The 24,400-nt window shown below is 42.9% G+C and overlaps 1 protein-coding gene across 5 annotated transcripts; it reads left to right on the top strand.

Moving 5' to 3' along the window:
- The first annotated feature begins 1,645 nt into the window (after nt 1-1,645).
- Nucleotides 1,646-23,416, top strand: LOC128754391 (ligand-dependent nuclear receptor corepressor-like protein). Of its 5 annotated transcripts, XM_053856978.1 has the most exons (9): nt 1,646-1,790; nt 7,153-8,708; nt 9,256-9,321; nt 9,412-9,494; nt 11,846-11,972; nt 12,412-12,636; nt 12,770-12,860; nt 17,782-22,217; nt 22,299-23,416. In XM_053856978.1, exons 2-9 carry the CDS (start codon nt 8,615-8,617, stop codon nt 22,304-22,306), a joined length of 5,130 nt encoding a protein of 1,709 aa, XP_053712953.1. In that variant the 5' UTR covers nt 1,646-1,790; nt 7,153-8,614; the 3' UTR covers nt 22,307-23,416. The 5 variants fall into 5 exon arrangements, with proteins under 5 accessions (XP_053712953.1, XP_053712954.1, XP_053712952.1 ...); XM_053856979.1 differs by having other exon boundaries at nt 12,788-12,860; nt 17,782-23,416; XM_053856977.1 differs by having other exon boundaries at nt 17,782-23,416.
- The last annotated feature ends 984 nt before the right edge of the window (nt 23,417-24,400 follow it).

Genomic DNA, 24,400 nt, shown 5'->3' with positions numbered 1-24,400 from the left:
TGTGTTGATGAGCTAATGGCTGTGTGTGTGTGCGTGCGCATGAGCAAATTACATCTGTTTCAAGTGAGAAACTATGTTCCTAAGTGTGGCTTCGCCTGAGGTCCTGGGTCTGTTGCCAGGCCAGGCATTCTCACAACACTCACAATGCTGCACATATCTGAACTCAATTCAGCAACGATGTACCTAACGCTAACCACCAGCTGAACGCTTAATCTGGGCCGCTAAATCGAATCCCAGCTCTTAGTGATCCCCGAGACTGCCGCTAAGATCGTCTCTTTCTCTGAAGCCTAAATGCTTCTCACAAGTCCCACACACAAAAAAAAGTACTTTAAGTATGTGGGTATGACTGTCCAAGTCTTGCCAAGACATACTAACCTTTAGACAAAAGTAGGCTTTGCTTTACAAACATATAACAAAGATGTGAGTGATGGGACAAGGAAACAAGAGGCTCACATATTTCATCCTTTCCAGACATGATTGGATGATAGTTAGGTTTTTGACATTTTTTGAGTGAACATAGTGAAAAGGCGAGAAAAGAAAATGCAGTTTTATGCCCTTTACCATTTGTTATTATTTTGCGATTATTGAGAGGAGACTGCGCCATAAGATGACGGCATCAAAGAGCGTCTCTCTGACAGAATTTATTTGGACCACAACGTGTGTGACATGATATCCAGTCCTATCAATATCGTATCCACACCCTCCAAGCAGAGATTTCTAGTGTTTCCATTAATGTTTATTTTGTGATAATTCAAACAAGAATAGGTGGGTTGAAACCCCGTTTGTGTTTGTTTGACCTTGACTTACTGCATGACAGTACACCTATGCACATTTGTATTACATACGTGCATGAAGGTTGCTTTTGCTGATGATGATCTAGGACCTTTGAAGACACACGGAAACAACACTGAATCAACAACGCTCTTTTTTTATCACAAAGATGAAAGACACATAACTATAGTTGAGTTGCATGATTTTTGCAGTCTTTGGAATTTGTACATTTTTAGGGTGTTCAGGAAAGAACTACAAGCTAGCTCAATTTTTTGATTTGAGGAAGGAAGACACTCTCATTTTCGACAATTATGTTTTAGCCAAAAAACTGATGCTCGGGGCATGATAGGCTTTAAACATTTTATACACGCTGATATAAATGTTGTATTTTCATGACTGTGATGTCCAGGAGGCTGCATGTATGTATAGTGTGTCAAGTCACCGTGTGGAAGCAAGTGTGTTTTGGACACTCCAGGAGGAGATGAGTATGAGGCGGTGCCATTTCATAAGCTGTGTCTGTGCTAAAGGCTGTTCAGACCACAGTGACAAATGTTACAGTGAGGACTGTCATGGAGTGGAGGGCGATATGGCAAAAATATCTTATCAGGATTCTTGAGACTAAATTGAAACGAGTTACTGCACTGTGTAACCGAATAAATATGAAATTACTGTCAAAACAGCAAAGATGTGACTGTGCATCATTCAATACAGTCAGTAAAACAAGTGCACCAAAACATTAAATAACTTATTGTAAAGGGTCAAATTAACATGTTAGCCAAAGTAACTGAGGTTAACCTTTCATTGCAACAATTTGGAACAAAAAAGATCAAAGTGCAATGACTTTGGTTTTAAGCCAACTATCAGCTAACTAACAGTGAGGTGAACCTTGATGCTCTATGAGTGTAAATAAAGGTTTGAAGTGAAACTTCACGTTAGCTATTAGCTCTATTAGCTATGCAGCGCAAGAAACTTTGGCATCACAAGTCAGACAAGGAACACTTCATCATTCTGCCGTGAAGGTGTGTGGTCAAGTTAGAGATGCATCTGGTTATAGAACAACTCACAGTAGTGTTTTATTTGCTCTGGCTGGAGTGTGCGTGGGAGGATGATGCGTATGACAAGAGCGCTCTGGGCTGTTTCCTACACCAGCAAGAGTACGTGCATTAGCAGAAATACTGTAACTTATGGAAAGTGGCCTAGACTGTCCATATTAAATCCTAACTTTAGCAGATCATCAACATGTTCTGTATGTTCACAAGCTAATATTGTCACATTGCACACCCCAAATATCATGTGAATACCAGCTGTCACAAAACACTTCTTGTTTTCAAGACCACATTTCTTGATCTTGACCTAGAATCTACTGCTTTGAAACTATGTCTTGTCTATGTCTTTTAAAATTTAAATTAGCTAAATTCTCAACTGAATAAGTTTTAGAAAAACCTTCATTCAAATGCTACCTAGCTTCATGCTCATTGACATTGCCGGAGCCACTACTACCACGACTACCTCCACCAGTCATGGAGGGCATGCATTGGGGTCTCTGGTCTTCCATTTGTAAAAACAAACAAACGACACACTTGCAAAATGTATTTCTAATATAACTTTGAAGGCTAGGTTGGAAATGAGATAACTTAAGGGGGATTTGAGTTTGGTGGCGTTGGTTAGTTTGTATTTACGATGGCAAAAGACTAATGTGTTCTGTATTCACTTGGACTTGGCTCAGTCTTGTCATGCTCAGGTCTGGTTTTGACTCAGCCTCGGGTTAGGTGGTCTCGCCTACAACACTATTTTATAGCGCTTTGAGTGTCTTATTCCTTCAGAGCTGTCAAGCACGAAGCATTCTCAGTAAATTTTGGGTTAGGGTTGGGGTAATATTTTAACCTTTAACCTGCCTTTCAATTTATCTCTATTGACACTTTTCAGAACAGTCCTAAACAGAAAACCCACTTGTAGATCCTAAATAGCATGTAAAAGAGGTCACACATTTTAAAGTCTTCAGTATTTCGAGTACAGCAACTCCAAGCATTGGAAAAAAAAAAAAGAAAAAAAAACATCTGTGTTAAATATTTGCTTCTGTTATTTTTGTAAATTAGCCCAGACAAACTGCTGAAATGTATGGTTTGAATAAACTTTATGATTTGAAAAAAAAGCACTATGACAACTTGACAAATACAAAACAAAGCAAACGAGCGGGTGAAGACAGGCTGACATCTCACAGTACCATGATTTCCTGCTCTGAGTTTGTGTGACATGAGGGAATGCACTTAACCTTGCATATGGTTTTGGTTTGGCTAATTCTGCTCATCCCTTGTTCACCTCCCTCTTGGCCGTTCCCTGAGTGGATTCTGGCCTCTTGCATCTTGAATTAAAATGACAATTCGTCTTCCAGGTCCCTACACTCTTCCTCAATCAAAGCTGTGCATTCCTTGTCGAAGGTTAGCATCCCCGTAAGTGCTTTTTGTTTAAAAGAATAATAATCCCATGTAAACCAACATGCCACATTATCCCTCGGAGCGTTTTTTTTTTTTTTTTTTTTTCACCGAGTCTCTTCTTATCTAACGTCTCTTCCAGACACCCTCAAGACAGGCAGAGAAAGAGAGTGATGGGGTCAGTAAAAACCAGCGTGATGGGGCACTAGTTATGAAAGACGTCTTAAAATCTGAAGCAGCTTGACATCTCTCTGCACAGTGGTACCTCTCCAGGTCAACGCTTGCATGTCACAGCCTCTAGCTTGCCTGATTTCCTGTCTTAGTCAACGTCCTTCAGGAGTGGGGGGGTATTATTCATTATACTTTCTTTAAGTCCCCTTCACATCCCGATTGCTACCCATTAATTCAATGGTCAAACACAACATCGGGATTTTCAGTAAAAAAGATTTGGCACTGATGATCAGGATACGACCAACAAACCATTTTCTAACTTCAAACCATTGCTAACTACAGAGACCAGCATTATTCCTTTAACTGCAGCACTAAAGCGTCTTCTTAGCAAAGAAGTGCCGACGTACCATGAAGTGTAACCAAAGACAAGTACACTCAGAGTCTCAACTTGAACTTTTGAGAGTCGTTGGAATGGTCGCGTTGAGTTGAGATGCATGTATGGGTTTTCCATGAGCTGCTCTCGTGTGTTCTTCTATCACCCAACTTTGGGGTGTCAGGTAAATTGGTGAATTGTTGGTGGCTGTAGCCTAAAAAATAGTGAATAACTGTTTCCATTGACCTAGAATAGAAAGACCTTCTCAGACCCGCGCAACCCAACTTACTCTGACTGAAATCGCTCACTAATCCTTGTGAATGGCAGGTGACATTACCTGTCACTGTCTCTTCCAAATATTGTCACAGGTGGGATTGTCTCGTGAGCCCATTTTAGCTTGAAGGATGTGGGACTGGTGCAGTGAGAGAGGCCCAAGGAGGATGGATTACCGATGTTGCTGCGTTAGTTTAGATTGATGGCTTGCAGTAAATGATGTACACCTTCCTTCTAGCAACTAGTTGGCTTTTTGGTGTCGATGACTTGGTGCAGCGTTTGAACATAAATGAGTTGTGTTGTTTCCATTGTCACTGATAAATGGTTTGAGAAGAGGGACCACAAAGGGCTTTAGAGCGAGGATCTGAGAGTCCAGTGTGTACGAAGGGCATGAGGTAGTCAGAGCAGTAACTGAATTAAATTTGTGCAACTGTACTGTATGTGGGACCTCATAGGGAAATGCGCCCTATCTCCAAGCACTTACGCCAAGTCAGGTTTCTATGGCGGAAGATGTATGCTTTCTCATCTCTTCTTGACTTTCACGTTCCAAAGCTTGGAAATAGACAGTGAATAACTGAACAGCAGTGTTACGTGCATAGGGACCCTTTCTATGACTAGATCTCAAGGAGCTTGTTCTTGTGTTGCCAAGTCCTTTTAAACTCGGGTTCAAGAGGCAGAGCTTCAAACAGAAGTTTGGGGAAATGCTGTATGACACATAAACATAGCCATGTCCCACAGTGACCACCATCTCCCATTTAACACCAGGAATTCTAAACAGATGTAGCATGTAGTTGTGTGCTTTGACATGGGAGGCTGACACGAGGGCTGCGCCAGAATGTGCTGGGATGGGAATACTGCACCTCTGCAATCACAATGGAAATGGTCCAAACACAATATTGATCTCCTGTCTTACACACACATATGCATGCACACTTGTGCATGATATGCATGCACTCTTAATATTCACACACCCTTAAAAACCACACAGGTAATCATTTCCATCTTGGGAATGCCTTTGAGGGTGCCTCCCTTTATGTTAAAAAAAAGTTCCCAAAGAAGGTTGAAAATATTTTTTTCAGTCCCTTTTGAAGGTCCCTGGTTTCAGTTTGGCGGGTGTAACATGTCAGTGATTATACTTGGCAGTTGCCAATAACACATGGGACTCTCCCTTTGTGTAATGATTGTGGTTATTTTTTATTATTTATTGGTGTTACATATAATTTGATACACTGAATCCAGGTTTTATCAGGAAAAGAAAATCGGCTGCTAGAATTTACTGTCTTAAAATATAAGTGGAAAAGACAGACTCCCATTTACAGACAAACACCACTAACTTCTGCGGCAGGAAGAATGTTTTAATGGGCATTTTGAATGAAATTATACCGATGACATCATGGAAAATGCATGCCTCATCAATATTATGGTTTGGTTTGATTCAAAATAAAAAGACAAACGTTTGCTTTGATTCGATCAGTAGAAATACCGTAGTGCATACTGAATCAGTGTGGTTGTTGGAATGAGAAACAGGTCTGTTTGGATCCTATTTGTTCTCCTCTGTCGAAAGCATTTGTAGATCTTATCTTTACAAACACATGGGCTCGTAAGATAAACTTTTAAGATGAGTACTAGTTCCTTTCAGCAGGATGAAAGGATGAGGGACTGGTAACCACTGAATGCTTAGGGCCCCACACATGAAGTTAAAAAAGCCCCACAATAAACTAGTGTTGATAATAGAAGCAAATGTCACTCTAATCTGAGGCCGTCCTTACCCAGTCCATCTCATGCAGCAAACTTCCGCGAGTGCCTGTCATTTATTTACAGTGTTTTATTCTGATTATTCCGTTGGAAAAAAAAAAAAAACCACCACCATCCAACGCACTGGCATTCAGCAATTTGTATTTTCTGCTTATTGTTACAATTGTGAGATTTCGGGTTTAAAGGTCTTCCAATGAAAAAAATGAGCATTTTTATTACTGGCATTTTAATGTCTCTGTGTCGGATTGTTTCTTGATTGGCTTCGATCCACGTCACAATGCTGGTCAAGAGTGATCAGCTCTCCCTACACTCATAAAGATCTTTGGTCAGAAATATTGTTTAATATTCACAATTGTCTGCCCCGACCATTTTTAGAGATGATAATTGAGACAAATTCCCTCTTAACACACCACAGCAACAAGGATTCTCTGATAGGATTCACAATCAGTTTCACATGCTGCAAATGGATTAGACAACAGGAGGAAAATAGAGGCAATTGGCAAGACTCCCCCAATAAAGGAGTGGTTCTGCAGGTGGTGAGCACAGACCACTTCTTAGTTCCTATGCTTCCTGGCCCGACATCCACTGGTGGGGGTTATGGCACTGGCATCCCGTGCCACGGGTGAAAGCAGGTTCACATTGAGGGTAATGTGACTGGGGTGTGTCAACAGTTCCTGCAAGATGGAGGCATTGATGCTATGGACCTGTTTCCCAGAACTGAATCCAATTGAGCTTGTTTGTGTCCACTGCCGTTCACAACCATATGCATGTGTTTTCTTGTCACAATAGCATGAGCAGATTTGAACTGCCATGCTTCATGTGCGTCTCTAAGCATGTTTCACTTTGGCGATAACACACAGAGTTGCTGAGGTATTAAAGGTGAGGAGAACTCTGGCTACTGTGCCCCTGTTTGAACTACATAACAGGTTCCAGGTGCTACGCTCGATCATATTACACACAATGAGTGTCCCCAACTGGAAGCACACAGCCAGGCTTTTGTGGTGTGGTGGTAATGAGTTACGTTGGTGGCTGAGGTTTTATGTGCCTCTGGGAATCTGCAGACACCCCAGAGGGACCACCACCTCGGTGCTAAGCTGTAGCTCGTTTCTAATCACTCACTGCACCAGATGTCACAGAGAGGGAACTGTGGGCAACCATCTCACCACTCGCCTTGTTCTTCTGCTTGTGCACACAACCTGAAACACTTGATTCAAACAAGGCACTACAAGATTACATTTAATGAGAATGAATAATGAAGACTGTTGCACTGAGAGCAAGGTTTTCCATATTCCTTTCTCTGTCTAAAATTAAAACAAATGTCTGATGTTTAAAATCAAATTTTGTTTTGTGCTCCATTCTTCTTCTTCTTCTCTCCAGGACCCCGAGACATGCAGGTGGGATCAGGGCCGACCCTTCTCACCCTGGACATGGACTGTTTGTTCCTCTTCCCTCTGGCAGGAGGCTACGGTCCATCCAGACCAAAACCTCCCGTCACAGGAACAGCTTCTTCCCCACAGCTGTCAGACTGTTGAATTTGTGAACAGCCATTTTATTTTATTATTTTATTATATTTTATATTTTCTGTCATCGCTTTATTCCAAAACACTTTCATAATTGGTGGGATCCCCACTGACCATGGCAATAAATTTGATTCTGATTCTTCTAAAGTCATTATTTAAACAATGAGTTGGGCTCATTTATTTTGTTTGGTCAGGTTTGGTTTGGTTCCCATGACTTAGTGAATTAAGATCTATCAGGGGCATTGATTCTCCATCATGTTTCCACAACTCTGTTACAGGTTTAAATTACAGTCATAGTTCAACTGGGTGACTTTCCAAATGTGCTTTACTGCCATCTGAAGTTAAGAGTCCAATTCTGTTTACGGCATCAATCTATATGCCAAAACCTTAAACCAGAATGCATTATTTCAATAGCATAATAATAATAATATAATTCCTGCGAGAAAACACGGCACTCTCTCCTTCCTCCACTTTAAACAGACTAATGGTTTGTAAATGGTAACATGTTACATTACCCCTTACTGAAAAAAGGGGTTTATAGTTACCAGCATCACTGTATCTAGCAAGCGCAAGAGAAACAACGTGGTGTTATACAGTCAGTAAGCCCACGTCCAGACCTTCACATTGGAGAAACCAAACAACATCTCCATAGATGGTTGGCTCAACCCAGTTTCTGGGAAGACTCAAAATTCAATTTACACCTCAAGGGTGAGCAATACTCTAAAGAAAGCGAGAAAGCGATGCACATATTTTGACAAGACATAAAAGACTTTGTCATGGCGGAAAGTCCCTCTCTTCAACTGGGGACGTGGGTATAGACACTATGCTTCAGCCCCATAGAATACATCGGATATAGAGCTATTGCCTTTGTTTTTTGAGCCCTGGTTAGCACATGTGCAGTATTAACTCATCTCAACACCTCCCCTGTACAGGTCGTCATGTTTGCCCACAAGTACATCCCTCATTGTCACCATGGTCGCACACATGGACAGTACGAATGGTTGGGCCTATTGTTGTGTACCACACCTGAACTGTGTGCCCATTAAATGTGATGTCGACCATTGCCTTCCTTTTCCATTCTGCGCGCGTTATAGAAGCATTAACTCCAAATCCAGTTCACTAGAACTGAAGAATTCTTCTGGATACACGGTGAAGCGTTTGCGTTGGCAAATGTCTGGACATGCGATAAAGCCAGTGGCGTGAAGTAGAAAGTACAACAGCACCGCTCAGAGGAGGGGTGGCAGTACTGCAGCTGTTTTGCTGCCGAGTGGAGAAGGAGGCCGCTTCCTGTAGTCGGGGAGAGAGGGGGAGGACGCAGAATGGCGGCCGTGCAGTGCTCCAGATGCACGGCAGAAAGGAGAGGGTTTCGGCGAGAACTTGACTCGTGGCGATACAAATTGATCCATTGCGTTGGTATGATTGCAATCAAATAATGGGCATTGTTGTTCAAAATTGAGATGACGTGTTTTCCGGAGCACTTTCCGTCATGTTGAGCTACCGTGCTAATATTTACAAGCCGGCTAATCGGCGGAGTTAGCCGCTTGGCTTTCTTTGTCCCATCTAGCTGCCTTTTTGGCCACTCTTATGGGATTTTTCTGTCGTTCGACTGCATGACAACCCATTTTAAGCTGGTTAGACTGTCGTATCACTTGACATTTGCCTTCCAAATTGGAATCTGAGTAGATGTTGCGGGGTTTATTGACTTTTATGTTGGCAATGCTAATGCTACGAACATCGTTCATGTTGGTGTATTTGTAGCAAGGGAGTTTTAGCTACACGTTTATTCCTTTCTTACCTAACACATGCAAATGACAACTTGTGGCAAATGTAGTTCATCCTATAACCAAAATAGGATTTCGACTGCTAGCCAAACACATTGAATGGGCTTGGTTTTTGACAAATCCGTGAGTTTTGTTTTGTTTTGTTATCATAGGTGACGTTTTTATATGTTGTTTTTCAGGGTTTGAAAGTATTCTGGAGGGAATATATGGCTCAATGCTAATGAGAGATCTTAATTTATTCGATGGTAAGTTCAAATTAATAACTTAAATGAAAAAAAAAATATTATAGGTGTTGGGGTTGTGTAAATTGTCAACTTCACTTTTTGTGACGACAGACTGTGAACCTGAAGAACTGGATGATTGGTCCCCAGAGTCGAGTGTCTCTCACTGCACATTCTGCAACCTTCCCATAGACCGAGTAAGTTGAAGAACAAACACGTTTTGATTATGCTGCTCTCGTTGCATATGTCTAAGGTCAGCTGGATGATAAACCTGCAGGTATCCAAATTCACGCTATTTTTATAGGGCTGATCAGTTAGTCGAACTTTCGTTCACAGTTACGATTGATGATGATAGTCATCATTCATTGATTCGCCGAACTTTCATTGTGTCCTGATGCACTGTAAATGACATGCTGGGCCCCACCCTGCAACAATCCCTGCACCTAACAGTTGAGTGAGTGCGTGAAATGGCTATTGCTTAGGGATGCTCCGATCGATCGGTCACGATCATGATCGGCCAGTTTCAGCGTGATCTGTGAATGACGATCACAACTGATCTCATGACAGCCGGCGCTCTGATGAAGTCCTGTGCTTGTGATGTGTCCACACCTCCCTCCCAGCTGCACACTCGGCAGCAGAATGTCTGCTGTGGAGCTTCTTTCAATCTGCATCCTGCTGCACATGCACAGCAAAATGCTGTGCAGGGAAGCGTGTCAAAATGAAATGCGCCATTTAAAGCGCCAGCACTTGACAGTGCACAGAGAGTTTAAGAAGCTTGTGAAAGTGAGACCGCTGGTTCCTCAGCAGCTGGCTGTTAGCACAGCGACCACTTAGCAACCCCCGCCGGTCCAAGCGTGACATTCGGAACGCTAAGCAAATTGACCAAGGAATAATGATTAATTTCATCGATCTCGATGACCAGATCGGTCTGAAACGACCAAATCTGTCGACTTTTGGAGTCTGGTGCAGCGTTCATTGGCCACCTGAATCTGAAATGTTTGACAACGTCCGGAGTGGAGACTTTCATAAATTCACTGTCTCTTGAGACCCGCTACAAGAGGCTAGTATGTAAATATTTCATAAACATAGTAAAGTCTCAAGAGATTCACCAAAGTGTGATGTCTAACATTGAATTAAATGTTTTTCAGTTGTCCTATAATAATAATAATAATAGTTGCTGCATGCTGCAAGGTTTTTCAAGGTTTTGCCTCCTTGAAGAGGTATATCAAAACATGTCTGGTTCTGTGTATGGTTCATTTTTTTTTCACATGTACACAGAAGGTCACGTCATTTTGACAAATTATTTGTCGATCCATGTCATCGGTTTTGGTGAACAGTAGCGGTGATCAACATTCTGGCTGATGGGTATCAGTGAACGGCAGCAAAAATCCTGATCTGGAACATACCTATTATTGCTATGTCCTAATCAAACACCTGGTTTAGATGGTGTCAGTCATCTTGACACCCACTACACAGATTGAGCCTCCCTCCTGTTTAAAAAAAAAAAAAAAAAAAGAGGGAGACGATAGTACTAGCCGCTGTTAAGTGTTGATGCTCCATACCACAGGGATGTGGTTTTCAGCATCAGGGTTATCATTCTTGTCATAACCGTCTAGCTAGCCCTACTATTTAATGGGGAAGTTTCTGTTTTGATATTTGCATGCAACGGCACTTCTAAACTCAAGGCAATTCATTATGTAAGCTATTGTAAGGACAAAATGTTTGAGATTGGAAAGCATTTTCTGCTGTAGAAATAAAAGACTTAACCATTAGTATTGATACAAGCCTATCAAGCAAATATGCCCCAGGTGCGAAGGTGCCTCAGGCAGTGACAACTACTTCACACCAGCAGATGGTGGACACGTGGAAAAAACGTTATAGAAAGGGGAAAACGCTGCTTGAGTCTTGAGGGACAATGAATACGAAGAAGCACCACAATCATCACCTCCACCAAGGAGCTTATGTTTTTGACCACATTGATTTGTCTCTATTCAAAATAATTTGAATACTTAAAGACAGATTTGGATACAATTTTCAGGAACTATGTGAAATGGGACAGGGAATAAATTATTCCTTTTTGGGAGTGATCCAGCGCACCGTCGGCATCCAGGAATGTTCTAACATCGAATGTTTACTCCACTCTTTGCTTTAGTGTAATTCAGGATAGCATTTGTGATAAGGGTGCACTTCCTTGATTTGAATCTGGTCTCCTTAAGACCTGTACATGTGGAGCAGGTTGAGACCAGTGGCAGAAAAAATAATATTGGAATATTTATTTTGTTACTAGTTCTGATTTCACAGTGGTTTGAATGCTGGTACATTTTCGCAAAGGTTCCAACTCTAGTATCACGGTCAGTGTCTCTAAAAGGCTTTAGATAAATTGCTAATGTCTGCATTAAAAGATCTTTTTCTGTAGAGAATAAGTGACCATGACCATGAAAACCTCCCCACATTAAAAACTGATGAATACAACCAGTCCTCTACGGAAATATAAAATAGAAGCTCCCGTTTTCAAAGAGGAATAAAATGTATATGTCTGTCTTGACAGGATCAAGTACCCTCAGCCGTCTCACCCCTCTCATCCCCATCTGATTACTCTCCTTGTCAACCTCCAACAATCTCTGAAAGCAGCCAAAGAGCTCACAGGTTTCTTCAGTCTGTGTTCCACAAAAAAGGTGAGTTAGCAAGAAATTCATTGTACAGCTTTGAAAGATGATTTTTTCAATTTTTAATAGGATCTGTTATTTTTTAGGATTAACACATGCCGATTGAAATGTCTGCTGTTAACTCTTTGGACTTGTGTACTAGTACCATAAATTCCGCACTAAAATCCCCTAATTTTTCCTTGCTGTCTGAACCCTGTGATTTACATGCAGCTAACATGGATTTTTACATGCAGACAACCTTCATGCCACTAAATCAAACCGATGAATATACATGTTTTATTTACCTTAAAGCGTGCGCCAAATATGCCGTGTTCGCCTCTGTGTCTGCAGCACTGATCTCCTTTACTAGTCTTTTGCATATTGTGAAATATGTAAATAGCTCTCTATATTCATAGGCATCTGCCGCTTGTTCAGTCTCTTATGTGCATTAAAACATTGTTTTTGACAGATGTGAACATTGGCGGCGATTCCTCCATTCCACTGATTGCCCAAGAACTCATGAAGAAGATGATACACAAATTTGCTCTGGAATATGCGTCCAAGTGCCTGCTAGACACAAGTGCAAGTGTTGTGACAGCAGGAGAGTCATTGCCTTCACCTGAAACAATTGATGGACCTCTGGATCTCACCGTTAGTCGCGTCCAAGTAGTGAAGGAAAAAGAACCTGAACCAGGTAGAAGATGGCTCTGTGTAATTTAAATTATTTGCAAAAAATGGTATTTCAAAAGTGTTACCTTATTCAATTGACTCTGCATGAATTCAGTTTTGAAACATACAGTTTCAGTTTAAAAATTTGTAATTTACAGGTTTTACTTATGTGACAGATGGTGTACTTGACCTCTCCAAAAGAAATGCAGTCCAGGCAGCAACAGCAGCGTCTAATGATAAAAGCTCAGGGTAAGTATCTATTTTTTGGAACTGCATCTGTGTAAAGCATGATTTGATTTGCATCTCGCAAAATTTAAGGCATATGATATGCTACTGAACGGTGTCTTTGGTGAGGCCTGGGAATGATTTTATTTGGGCTTGTTTTGTTTGTTAAAATTTGTGTACACAAAATCTGTAATGTAAAGAGGAGAAATTTGGACTGATGTGCCTTAAAATGGAGCATAAGTTTGACAAATACTTTACTGACTAGTGCTTGTCAGTTACCATGCTGAACATACACTTTGTATTGTAATAGTTTTGATAGCACATGCCAGCATAGTTTTGTATTTTGTTGGATTTACTGGATTTTGCCGTCAAGCAGACCTAATAGCCTTTTTGCGTTCCACTTTAATCTGCTTCATATTTCCTCACTGGTTTTACCTTAATGTAGTTTTTGTGTAATCCTAAACATTCAGTCCCCTATGTAATCTGCATCTGTAGTACTTTTAGTCCTCTCTGCTCTACTGGGCTTGAACATGAATTACTTTCCTTTCCCTGGTAGACACATCAGTTTATAAATAGTGCTTTATCTTTTCTTGCAGTTTTTTTTAGAAAACTGATAAATATTATGTATGGGCACAGTGTTGCTATAAATGCTAGCACTGAATTGTTGGTTCCCAGGCAATGATGTATTGGGCTCCATTGTTTAAGTCTATCTAGGTATCTGCATCCACTCAGTGTTTTTGATGTGCGGGTACTCATGTGACTCCATAATATAACATCATAACGGATCGTCTCAAGGGTTATCGTGCATGTGCAAAATTACTTGAAGACATGATTTATGCTACCTACAAAGTCCTTGATTTTGCATGTCCTGACATATGAGCCTATGAGGTATAGTATTGATCTGAGGATAATCATTATCTCTATCTTTTCACTGTCTTTTGGGGGTTGACTCTTTTATCTCTTGAACGGTAACGTCACAATTGCGCCCTACGATGACAACTGGACGCCACATATTTAGGATTTGAAACGTTGAGCATTCAATCTAATTCTGATTATTCTGCCACTGAGCATCTGGGATTTTCAGTGAAAAGGATGTCTTGTCGAATTCCCCAAAGTAATTACTGCCTCTTCACGTCTCCCACTGACGTGAATAGGCTTGATTACACCTAGTGCGTGTGAAACACCAGCGTGTAAAGAGCAGTCAAGACATAATGGTCACGGTGATGTTACCAACACAAGGAATAAAGGAGTGGACCCCTCGACTTAACCCCCGTCCCAATGCAAACAAAAAAAAAACAAAACAAAAAAAAACACAAAACCATCCATCTCCATCCTGACCCTGCTGTTTGGTCCTCCCATCCTTAGGAGGCAGTGCAGGCAGAAGGACTACATTGAGAGGAGCTGGGAGCTGTCAGAGAGCCTGCTGTCGAAGGCCTTGAAAGATATTCGTTCAGGGAAGCTTCAGGTGCAGCGTGCATCCTTGCTTTATGGAATACCTCTAGCCACTCTAAAGCAGGGTCTAGACAGCCGACTGGAGCAAAGACCAGGGAATTTACTGAAAGTTGCCCCTGGATATAGGGAGTTCAAGGAAGATTCGCCATCATTTCATGCCATGTCATCGATGCTTGGTGGAGACGCCCGCCTCGTTCTACAGAAAGTGGCTGCATGGGCAGAGCAGGCAGAAATTGGTGGGGATGCAGAGGAGAACAGGGACCTGTTTTTGTCGTCCCCACCTGTGAAATTTTATCAGCCAAGTGGTTTGCAAAAAAACCTGTCTCACACCTTTGCCCAGCTCAGGGATGCACTCCAACTTTCTCCAAGCCCTACAAGCCCTAGTCTGGAGCACCCCACGTCCCTACGTATTCCTCAGGTCCGTTCCGCCTCTGACCACACCAGGTCTTTCCAAGCTGACAGCGACAACAAGGCTGAAAGCCTGCGGTTCCCAACAGTAGACGGCGAGTCCAGTTTTCCTGCCAAATCCTCAGCGCCATTCAAACTCAGACCTCCTTTCCTGACACAAGGATGTACAGGAAGTGCCAACCAGTCACCTCAACGCGTGGGACAGCGCACATTCTCTCTGGATGATTCAGAAGATGGCGCAACCCGCGATAAAGACAAGCAACCGAGAAAAAAGCGGGGAAGATACCGCCAGTATGACCATGAACTGATGGAAGAGGCCATTTCTATGGTGATGGGAGGCCGAATGAGTGTGTCCAAGGCCCAGGGCGTGTATGGAGTGCCCCATAGCACACTGGAATATAAAGTCAAAGAGCGTACTGGGACTCTGAAGAACCCACCCAAAAAGAAATCTGCCAACTTTGCTTTGTCTAACTCCTCTGGTTCTGGTTCAAACACCAGTTCAGCTAACTCAGGGACCTTCTCAGCTGCTGCTGCGAACAGGTTGTAGACCATAAACACCTCCAAAACTCCTCAACACTTGAACTAATGACCTCTTACATAGTACTTATTCATGGACACAACACATGCCTTTAAGATATATGAATATTAATATTCAGGTTTTTTTTAATACTTTCTCTGCTGTTGTGTTTGCCTGACTGGTGCTGGGGTTTTTGTGTCAAATCTTAAGTTTGAAAATGTAATGCTTACGTTGCTTCTCCCTTGTAAGCAAAGCATCCCTTGATGAAATCTGTTCCTCAATACAGAGATTAATTTCTCCATAATAGAGCGCAAATATCCGTAGCATCTGACATTTTCTGGAACTGCGATGAAAAATGAAATGACAAAAAGGCTCCTTAAACTGAATATTTTTGTTTTTGACTGCCCAGCACGTAGTGAGTGAAACACAACCGTAGAACTGTAGTGTGATTTCTGTGTTTGCTTTATCAGGTTATTCAGGTTTGATTCAAGTTCTTAAAGCCCTGTGTAAATGGGCTGTTGATGATTGTCATTTGCAGCTTTCTTTCTCTGGGTGACCTCCTTGAACTACTTAAGTGACTTAGAACCTTTTTAAGATGGATTTAAATCACCTCTACAGATAAACGATTGTATATCCAACTACTGTTTTATAAAAGAGATTAGCTTCTGAAGCCATTTTGTTCACATGATGCACCCTCTCTACTTGTACATGCTAGTCTTTGTATTGAGTGCAGTTGGAATGCCGCATGATTTGTAACGTGCACTGTAAAGCCTGGGTAATGTACACTAATGTTTCGTTTGTGAAAATGTTCTTTAAACAGCCAGTTATTTCTGCCTGTGCTGCCGTAGCTCTGATTTGAACAATTATTTAATGACTGCTGCTTGATATTTATTTTTACTTTCGGAGTTCATTTCAGGCACAGAACCTACTGCAAAGGTCGTAACACTGTTAAGCCATAGCTTTGGAAACTGGTTTATACTTGGTGTGGAGTCTTTTTTTCCTAGTGTAGAAACACTGGCCTGTTGAGGGGGCTGAAGGCCTCTCTGCTGGTGTCGTTGAGATTTGTGAGTCTGTACTCTTGTTTGCCTCTGAGATGTAATCATTTTAAGTGACAGGGCTACTACCAAAGCAGCAGTCCAGGGTCGACCACGCGAAGCTGCTCGACTGGTTTTGCTGCGATGGCGGCTTGTCCATTTCTCTTTATGACCTCGTTACCATATATACCTCTGAACTAAATCTGCCTATCGTCCAGTGTCAGGTTTCACCTCAAGGTCTCTGATGATGTCGAATGTGCTTGAGCATAAGCTCCCACCAGCTTAGCAAGCTGTACGGGCTGTTTCGTCTTCAGAAACCGTCATTTGTAGACATTGCCATCAAAGAAATTTTGGCTCCACATAGAGAGCAACTCGTCTTTGTGGAGTGACCTTTTTTACTGGTATTAACTGTGGCACTTGCTGGAGAAGCCTTGCTGTTTACTCAGCATGCTTCTATAAAATGTTTTTTGTGATGTCAACTCAAACTTCATTTTATCCATCCCAATTTAATAGCATTTCAGTGAAGTCATTTCTTCACAGCTTGAATGTTTGACAACATAACACTGCAGGATAGTCTCCGCTGGGATTGTGTAAAGGATGAGATCCTCAGTTTGGAAACAAGTCCAATGCCTCATCGCCACTATCTTTGTTTTCAAATGAATCAAGAGTTATTATACTCAATCCAAGGGGTGGTAGTCGTGAGTAAGAAATTCAAAGATATTTATACATAAATCCATTGTGGCACTATAATTTATAAGAAGCATTTATCGTATATTATAGAAACCTGTTCAATGTCTTGCGTGTTCTTAATATTTATTTATTGATGTGCTAAGGAACTGTGATCCACTAGTTTAATTGTACTTTAATTGCATGAATGCTTTAAATGTTAATCCTCTATTTATTTGATTCTCAAAATGACAACTTAACTATTGTAGTTGTGTAGTGCATTGTGAAAAAGAAGTCATTTTAAATCGTAAAGATCACCAAAATTGAGATTCAACCTTGAACTGCGTCTGACCCTGATGGTCTGAAAACTTGGGTCTTTACACTATGTCTGACTGAGTGAGACGGTGAAACATATCAAAGACATATGCAGTTTGAAATCCTAGTGGTGATGTGTCACTGACTTGATGATTTAATGTTGATGTGTTTGATTTTGTTCTGTTGTTTAATCTTGCATTATACAAATGGGTTTGAGCGTTTCTACAATCTGCCTGTTGCAGAAGTGTTGGGTTTGACTTCTCGCGGCTTGATTAATAAAACCCTCCTCTGACACAATCGAAGGCTTTTTTTTTTTTAAGCAGTTGCACCGTGATGTCAACACGACCAAGCCAAATTCACTCTCACTAAATATGGTCTGCGCACTGTATTATGTAAAACTTAGTTTTACATCCATGTCAGAGTAGCGTTAAGAATTTCATAATTCATATATTTCTTTTAAACTTGTTAAATGAGTGCTAGACTTTGGTTGTTTTGATTTGCCTTGGCAACCACACAAAACCGCCTAACTGAAAACTTTGCCTTTTGCCTCTAGCTGCTGTCTGCCGTCTGAACTCGGACATCAACAGAAGAAGCATCACAAGAACTCGCCATTGAATGCTGTTCTAAGTTCTCTTTGTCCAGCACATGGTTCCTTGCTCTACCAAGTGTTAAAGTTGGCAAACCAGGAAAGACTGCTGCCCTATGCTGATCCCAATCGCTCAAAATGTCAAAGGTTTTGCTGCTGTGGGCATCGATGCGAAGTTACCAGCCCACTCTCAATGGCAATATGTAAAACAGGTGCCCACGACTGCGTACCGTCCTTCCCTTTATCTGAAGAGTACGACAAATACATATCGAATGATGGTCAAGGAGACTGCAAGTGCGATGACCTCGCCCACCAGTTCGCTTTGAAACAAAGCAACACTCCTGCAATCTCCATGTGCTGCTGTCATCAGCGATGTGGGATGGAAATGTGCTCAAAAGGTCGGCCTTATTTACACTGCCAAAGTGTGGATGTAGATCATATCTGCAAAATAGTTGGTGGATGTGCATCCTGTCCGTCACTTGCTCCAAGTTTAGGCCCACCTCCCCCTGTGTGCTGTAGCAAAGCCAATCCGTACCCTAACTGTCGATCAAGACATTCTTGTAAAACACAAACGAAAACAAGAATAAAACAGGAGTTGGACGACTCTCATTGTCCAGTCCTCAAGAGAGAGCGTAGTCCGTCCCCTCCCCCTCTTTCTCCAGTCCCCTCAGACATGCATATGAAAAGTCACGAAAAGCCCCCGTGCCTTCTTCACCAGCCTCATGAGGGTCCTAGATTACTGGGCAAAGCCCATGTGACCTCTTGCTGTCAGGAAGAGCGTTTGGACTCAACAAAAGAAGAGCCAGCGTGCCCAATGTGGACAGCACATGTCCCCAATGGGTCTTCCTTACAAGATGTCATGATGCGCTTCAGTGAGAAACTTGACACCATTAGGCCCTTAGATAAAGGCCAGCCTCACGTGGCTGAGAAGCCGCAGGCTCCTTGTGTCCCTGCAAGCCAGAAGCCTCACTTTCGTGCAGACACACATCTAACGGAGATCATCACGACTGTCTTGCACACGGGCAGCGCAAGTGACTACAATCTCAGTGAACTGTTCAATCGCCAGGACAGCAAAGAGTCCATATCTCCCAATACCCGCTCCCGACGTCGCCAAGAAGTACTCGCAGCCATAGCCAAACCTCCTACGGATGCATCCGCCCGAAGACAAACTCTGAACATTAAACGTGAGCTTGCACAGTATTACAACCGAAGGAAGGTGTTACCTTCAAAGTGCGCAGGACGGAAAAATGGGTGTCATAGCAAGTCTTTGGATGCAGGTGAAACACAAGGGAAAATGGCAACTGAAGAACTCCAGCTGAGCAAAGCACAGGAGATGGAAAGAGAAATAACTATGAATAAAAGTGACAACGGGGGTGTTAATGTAGACCCTTGTTCGCTGGATCCAAAGATGCTGTCAAAAGAAAGAGACTCTGACAGAAGCAAGGCATCTGATTTGGAGGAGAAAGGAGTCACGCACGTGGAGTCGAGACGATCCAGGAGAAACATAGTTCCTCCGCAGCGCTTCTCCTCTTATGTCACAGAGCCTAGAAAGATGTTCTTTGTTGCATGTTTTTCTGAAAACATCTTTAATCAGCGAGCACGGGAGGACAATTGTTTGACTCCACCTTCCTCGGATAAGAATATGTATTCCACAGTCACCGTGTCTGGACCTCAAAACGTCAGTCATTGCTCGCAAGTAAACCAACAGTATGTTGCATTCTGTTCAAAGTCAGACTCTCAAATTCCCAAACCTCTCGAAACGCTCCACGGTAAAAGAAAGGCCCAAACACAGAGCCCAGATGGTCAGACTGACGGCTGCGACTCAAGCGTCAGAAAACTCAGAACTTCTCCAAGAAGACAAAAGATCGCAAAGACAGAGTCCCCGGACATGGACCTTAACATCAGCACAGTTTGTGAGAACTCCGCTACCTCTCCAGTCCAGTACACCAGTCCAATCAAGCTCATGCTTGTGTCGCCTGTGAAAGACAAAGAAGGTTTGAAATACAGTCTGAAAACAGCACCTTCAGGTTTAGATGAGCATCCTCAGGAACCATTTGATCCTTGTGTGGAATCTTCATGGTCTGGGACAGCGCTGAAGTCCACTGACGCCAGTACTCATTTGGAACCTGTTTCCTCTGCGCTGAAGTCAACTACTTTGCGTAAAATATCGAGTTCTCCATCAAAGTCACCAGTTAAGTCAAATTCAACATCCTCACCCGTCAAGTCTCCCTCTTCCTCTGTCAGTTCAGGTTCTTCACCAGCAAAGTTGCCTCTTTCACCGAAGTCTGTTTCACCCAAAACAGTCTCTAGGAGATCACCTGACCTTTCACCAGCAAGGCGTCTCCATGAAACTTCGCCGGGTAAATCTGGCCATGACTCCACCCCCAAGAGACGTCGGGGTCGACCAAAGAAGTTCCGAGCGCAGCTCGAAACAAAAATCAAGAGACCCATTGGTCGACCACGAAAGCAGAAGGCGTCGGAATCAGCGACTGCTCCACCGACGCTTGACAAAAACAATTTGCACGATGATCCGTTAAACAAGAACCTGAAGATCACTGTGGTCTATGGCCGCTCCAGGAGAAACAAGAGGACCGTGTCTGAGAGCTTTGACCCAATACAAATGGAATTTAAAGATGTCTGCCAGGCAGGAACGCGAAGTTCTAGCCGTTTCTCCTCTGCTTCATTGAAGTTGTCGGAGAACCTCATCAACACAGAGCAGTCCATAGGGCCTTTAATGCAGAGCACTAATGTCAAATGCCCCAAACATTGCGATGCTCAACCAGCCAGAAAACCAGGCAGACCTGCTAAAGTCAAAATCTCTGGGATTTCTGTCACTGTTGCCACCATGTCTCCCAAGCAGCGTAAAATCAAAATGAAGAAAGAGTCCAGGGAGTCTCCCGCAGCAGTAAGGCAGAAGAGAGCAACAGCATTTAGATCAACCAAAGACTCCTGCTTAACCGCCAGGCAGTCAAGGCGTGGTCCCCCTCAGGAGGAGGCAGAAATGCGAGACAAGAATAAAGACAGACAGAAGAACAGGTCTGCACCAGTACGTTACTCAAAGAGAGTAAGAAAGCCCTCCATTTACTTCCTTCACGCTGTCGCAAGTGCCAGCTCGAGGTCGCACAGCCACAGTAACGCTCTCCTACGACGCTCCAAGCAGCTTTTGCTCAACAAGGCAAGCAGTGAAATGAAGCAGGAAGAGCAACGAGTTTGTGTGGAAGATGAGCGGCGAGGACAGAAAAAGAGCTCATCTCAGAACGTCAGTAAAATGGCTGAGGTGTCTGTAGACTCAATATTTACCCAGAGAAACCCGCCACGGTGGTGGGCATCTTCCACTGAAGAGATGGCTTTGAACCAAGAGCTCATACAACAAATACAACTCATTTCTGGCAGCTGGGTCTCCATGAAATCTACCAACGAAAAAGGAAAAGAAATGAAGACTAAAGCGAGCACCGACGGAGACGGTTCGCTCGAACACTCGTATCTGGTTAAAGCCCTTTTTGACTGCCCGAGAGATAAACCGTGGTCTTGTAGCACACAGCAGCTTCGCTCCTGGTTCATGCAAACGACAGAAACAAAGTCCCTAAACATTATCAAGAAGGCCAGCTCTCGTAATCCGTACGAAGTGATGCACTTTTCTCGTCCCGTTAGTAAGAAGAGCTCTTGCAGCAGTCCCCAAGCAGAGCGGCTGCGCAAGCATGTCAAGAAATTTGCCAGGGCTGTGCCCCAAAGTCCGTCGCAGCACCGCGCCGCCCTAAGAAGACAGGACGTTAGGAGGAAGATATCGACTTTAAAACACAATGTCAGGCGAAGACTTTTCTCTCACAAGCGTCAGACACAAGGGGCCAAGAGGGAGGTCAGAGGGGGGAATTACCTGATGGTACTATCCAGGGCGAAGAAGAGGTTCCAAACTCGTGATGAAAGGAAAGTCTGGCTAAAGAGGCAGAGAAACAACAAACGCAAAAAGGTGGTGACGCTCAAGGTGGAGGCGGGGAGACTGATGCACAGACGAAATAGGAGCCAAACTCAGGAGCAGGTAGATGCACATAAAGAGCCAAAACATTGCACTAAAGCCTGGAGTCCTGAGACACTGAAGGATTGCCGCGTCTTTCTGAAAAAGATTGACCTTGCTCACCACCGAACACCTGAGCGACCCAACTCCAGTACTGTGACACTGGATGACCGAAGTCGCGTGGGAGGGGTCAAAGCTGTGAAAAGAAAAAGGATGACGACAAGGAGTGCCCGAAAATCCGCCCTGGAACGCGACAAAAGGCCAGCAACACGGCAAAAAGGCAAATCTCGAAGTCCCAAGGTTGGATCTCCTGAACCACCACCAGCCAAAATGATGAGACAATCGAGGATGAGGGGCCTAACCGGACCCAGATGGTGCGACTTTGTCTTTGGTAACTATCCAAACTCTTGACCGCCTCTTCTGACTTTCATTAGAGCTAAAAAAAAGTTTCTCTCTCACTGTTTCCCAATAGGAAGTTAGAAGCACCACACCGCCTCTTTTCTTACTGGGCAGGGAATTCGGATTGAAGTTGTGCCTTCTGACTTTGACCTCGCAGGTCCAGTCTTACACTCTGCAGTCATGTAGCAGTCCACCTTTAACTCTTGCACTATTTTTCTGTACATGTACGTTTTGGTTGTCTCAACATGTCCAGTTTGCATTTAACTCACACGTTTTCCCATGCAGCGACTGCTCTGCCACACCTGTGTCAAACACTCCAGCCATTGAATTTTATATATTTTTTGCCGTTATTTAATTAAATCTTATTTAATGTCAGATTTTTTTAAGCGACTACAGCCTTTGCAATATTTTTATGAAGCGTAACTTCATGGTTGGAGTTGCCAAATTCCCAAGGAGCAAACCTTGTTTGCTACTCTGCTTATCAATGCTGGACACTCTGGTCCAGACGTTGACAGAAACCTTATTTTTGTAGTGTGTGGCTGTGTATTTTGTGTAATAAGTTCTTTTTAAATGTCTCCCCTTTGTTTGCCTGAGGCGTGTGCACTGACTTCAACAGACTTCAACTTCCTTCATGTTGCAGTTAGCTTCACCGGGCTGCATTCATTTTCTCTTGATATAGGTTTTCCATTGATAAGCTTACTGTGAGGTGTAAAGAAATCATGCCATGGTATGCACACAGTCCTAGTGAGACCTAGAAATATAAAGGAAGCTACACTGAACAGATAATATGCAGTTAAAAAAAGCAGATTAATCCCTCTCCTCACAAGTCCCAATTTTGCACAACCTCCCTCCAATAGATGGTGCAATACAAAGCTGTTGGTTTGTCACAATGTATTTATATTTTATTTCTCAGACAAATGGATGTACACAAGAACCAACGACGACGTGTGATTGAAATAGTTCCCTTCTGAATCTTTTGTCAAAGCATTACTACTTTTCAATGTTTTCGAGTTTTGTTGCGTCTTAATGTCTTTTAACAACGATGCCTCGCCCCCTCATTGATGCTGTGTAGATCTGTTGCTGGTCGGTCAATGTGGACCTGTGACATGTATCTGACTGATCGACTGAAGAACTCGGTGCTCTACTTTTTTTTTTAACGTATATTGTTCTTAACAGATTGTGTCGCCTGTGGTTAGAACAATAAACATTTTTTAAAGGCGTGGTCTTTCTTTCTCACCATCAGAGCTCATTCCTGAGAACGTGGTGTCAATGAGGGGATGAAGTCAGTCATGTAAGCGCATACATTTGACAAGGTCTCGGGATGCATCTTGATTTTATGGCTTAGACAGTGACGGTCTCATGCCACTAGATGGCAGTGGTTCATTAGTGTTACAGAATAGTAGCCTCCAACCAAACACACACACACACACACATATATATATATACACTCACACACAATTAAAAAACATTCGAATGCTTTATTTAAAAGTAAAATCACACGTTCCATTCCTCAATGTGAATTACACAAATTGTAAATACATTTTTAAATATTTTAACGCTATTATAAGCTATTACAGACACAGCCGACGCCGGGTTGCTCACCGTGGTCCGGGTGACCGCTCAGAGAGTCTGTGGGTTTGCTCAGACACATGAAAAATGAGAGGGAACATTGCAGGTCATGAAGAGGGTGCAGTCTGACCTTGTCCCTGGAGGTGGCGCTGCTGTACCAGACGGTGATGGAGGAGGTGAGGATGGACTGGATGATGGCTGTGTACAACTCCACCAGCAACTTTGGATCCTAGGAAGCAGATGGAGTCCACAGGAATGGGTAAACCAGGCAACATGAGAGGGGACAGAGAAACTGTGACTCTCCTGAAGTCTATGACCATCTCCACTGTCTTCTGGGTGTTCAGCTCCAGGTTGTTGTGGCTGCACCAGGACACCAGCCGCTCCACCTCCCTCCTGTAAGTCGACTCATCTCCATTTGAGATGAGCCCGATGATGGTGGTGTCATCCGCAAACTTGATCAGCTTCAACAGGTCAGGACTCTGTCAAGTCCAGTCAAGTTCATCCACAACAGACTCATCCATGTCTTAATGGACCTTGCTTTGTGCACTGGTGTACAGTCATGTTGGAAGAGCAAAGGGGCACTCCAACCTGACAAGGTTGGGAGCA

The sequence above is a fragment of the Synchiropus splendidus genome, chromosome 2, assembly GCF_027744825.2.
Source record: "Synchiropus splendidus isolate RoL2022-P1 chromosome 2, RoL_Sspl_1.0, whole genome shotgun sequence".
In the NCBI taxonomy this organism is placed as follows: Eukaryota; Metazoa; Chordata; class Actinopteri; order Syngnathiformes; family Callionymidae; genus Synchiropus; species Synchiropus splendidus.
Note: the sequence above shows the minus strand (reverse complement) of the source record. Positions and strands in the feature narration are given on the sequence as shown.

What these genes read in the sequence shown, in the direction of transcription:
- LOC128754391 (XM_053856977.1), top strand. Translation starts at nt 8,615, where the DNA reads ATGGCGGCCGTGCAGTGCTCCAGATGCACGGCAGAAAGGAGAGGGTTT. An exon ending in CAAATTGATCCATTGCGTTG is followed by an intron (nt 8,709 to 9,255) that starts GTATGATTGCAA and finishes GTTGTTTTTCAG; the next exon opens with GGTTTGAAAGTATTCTGGAG. An exon ending in TCTAATGATAAAAGCTCAGG is followed by an intron (nt 12,861 to 17,781) that starts GTAAGTATCTAT and finishes TTTTGCCTCTAG; the next exon opens with CTGCTGTCTGCCGTCTGAAC.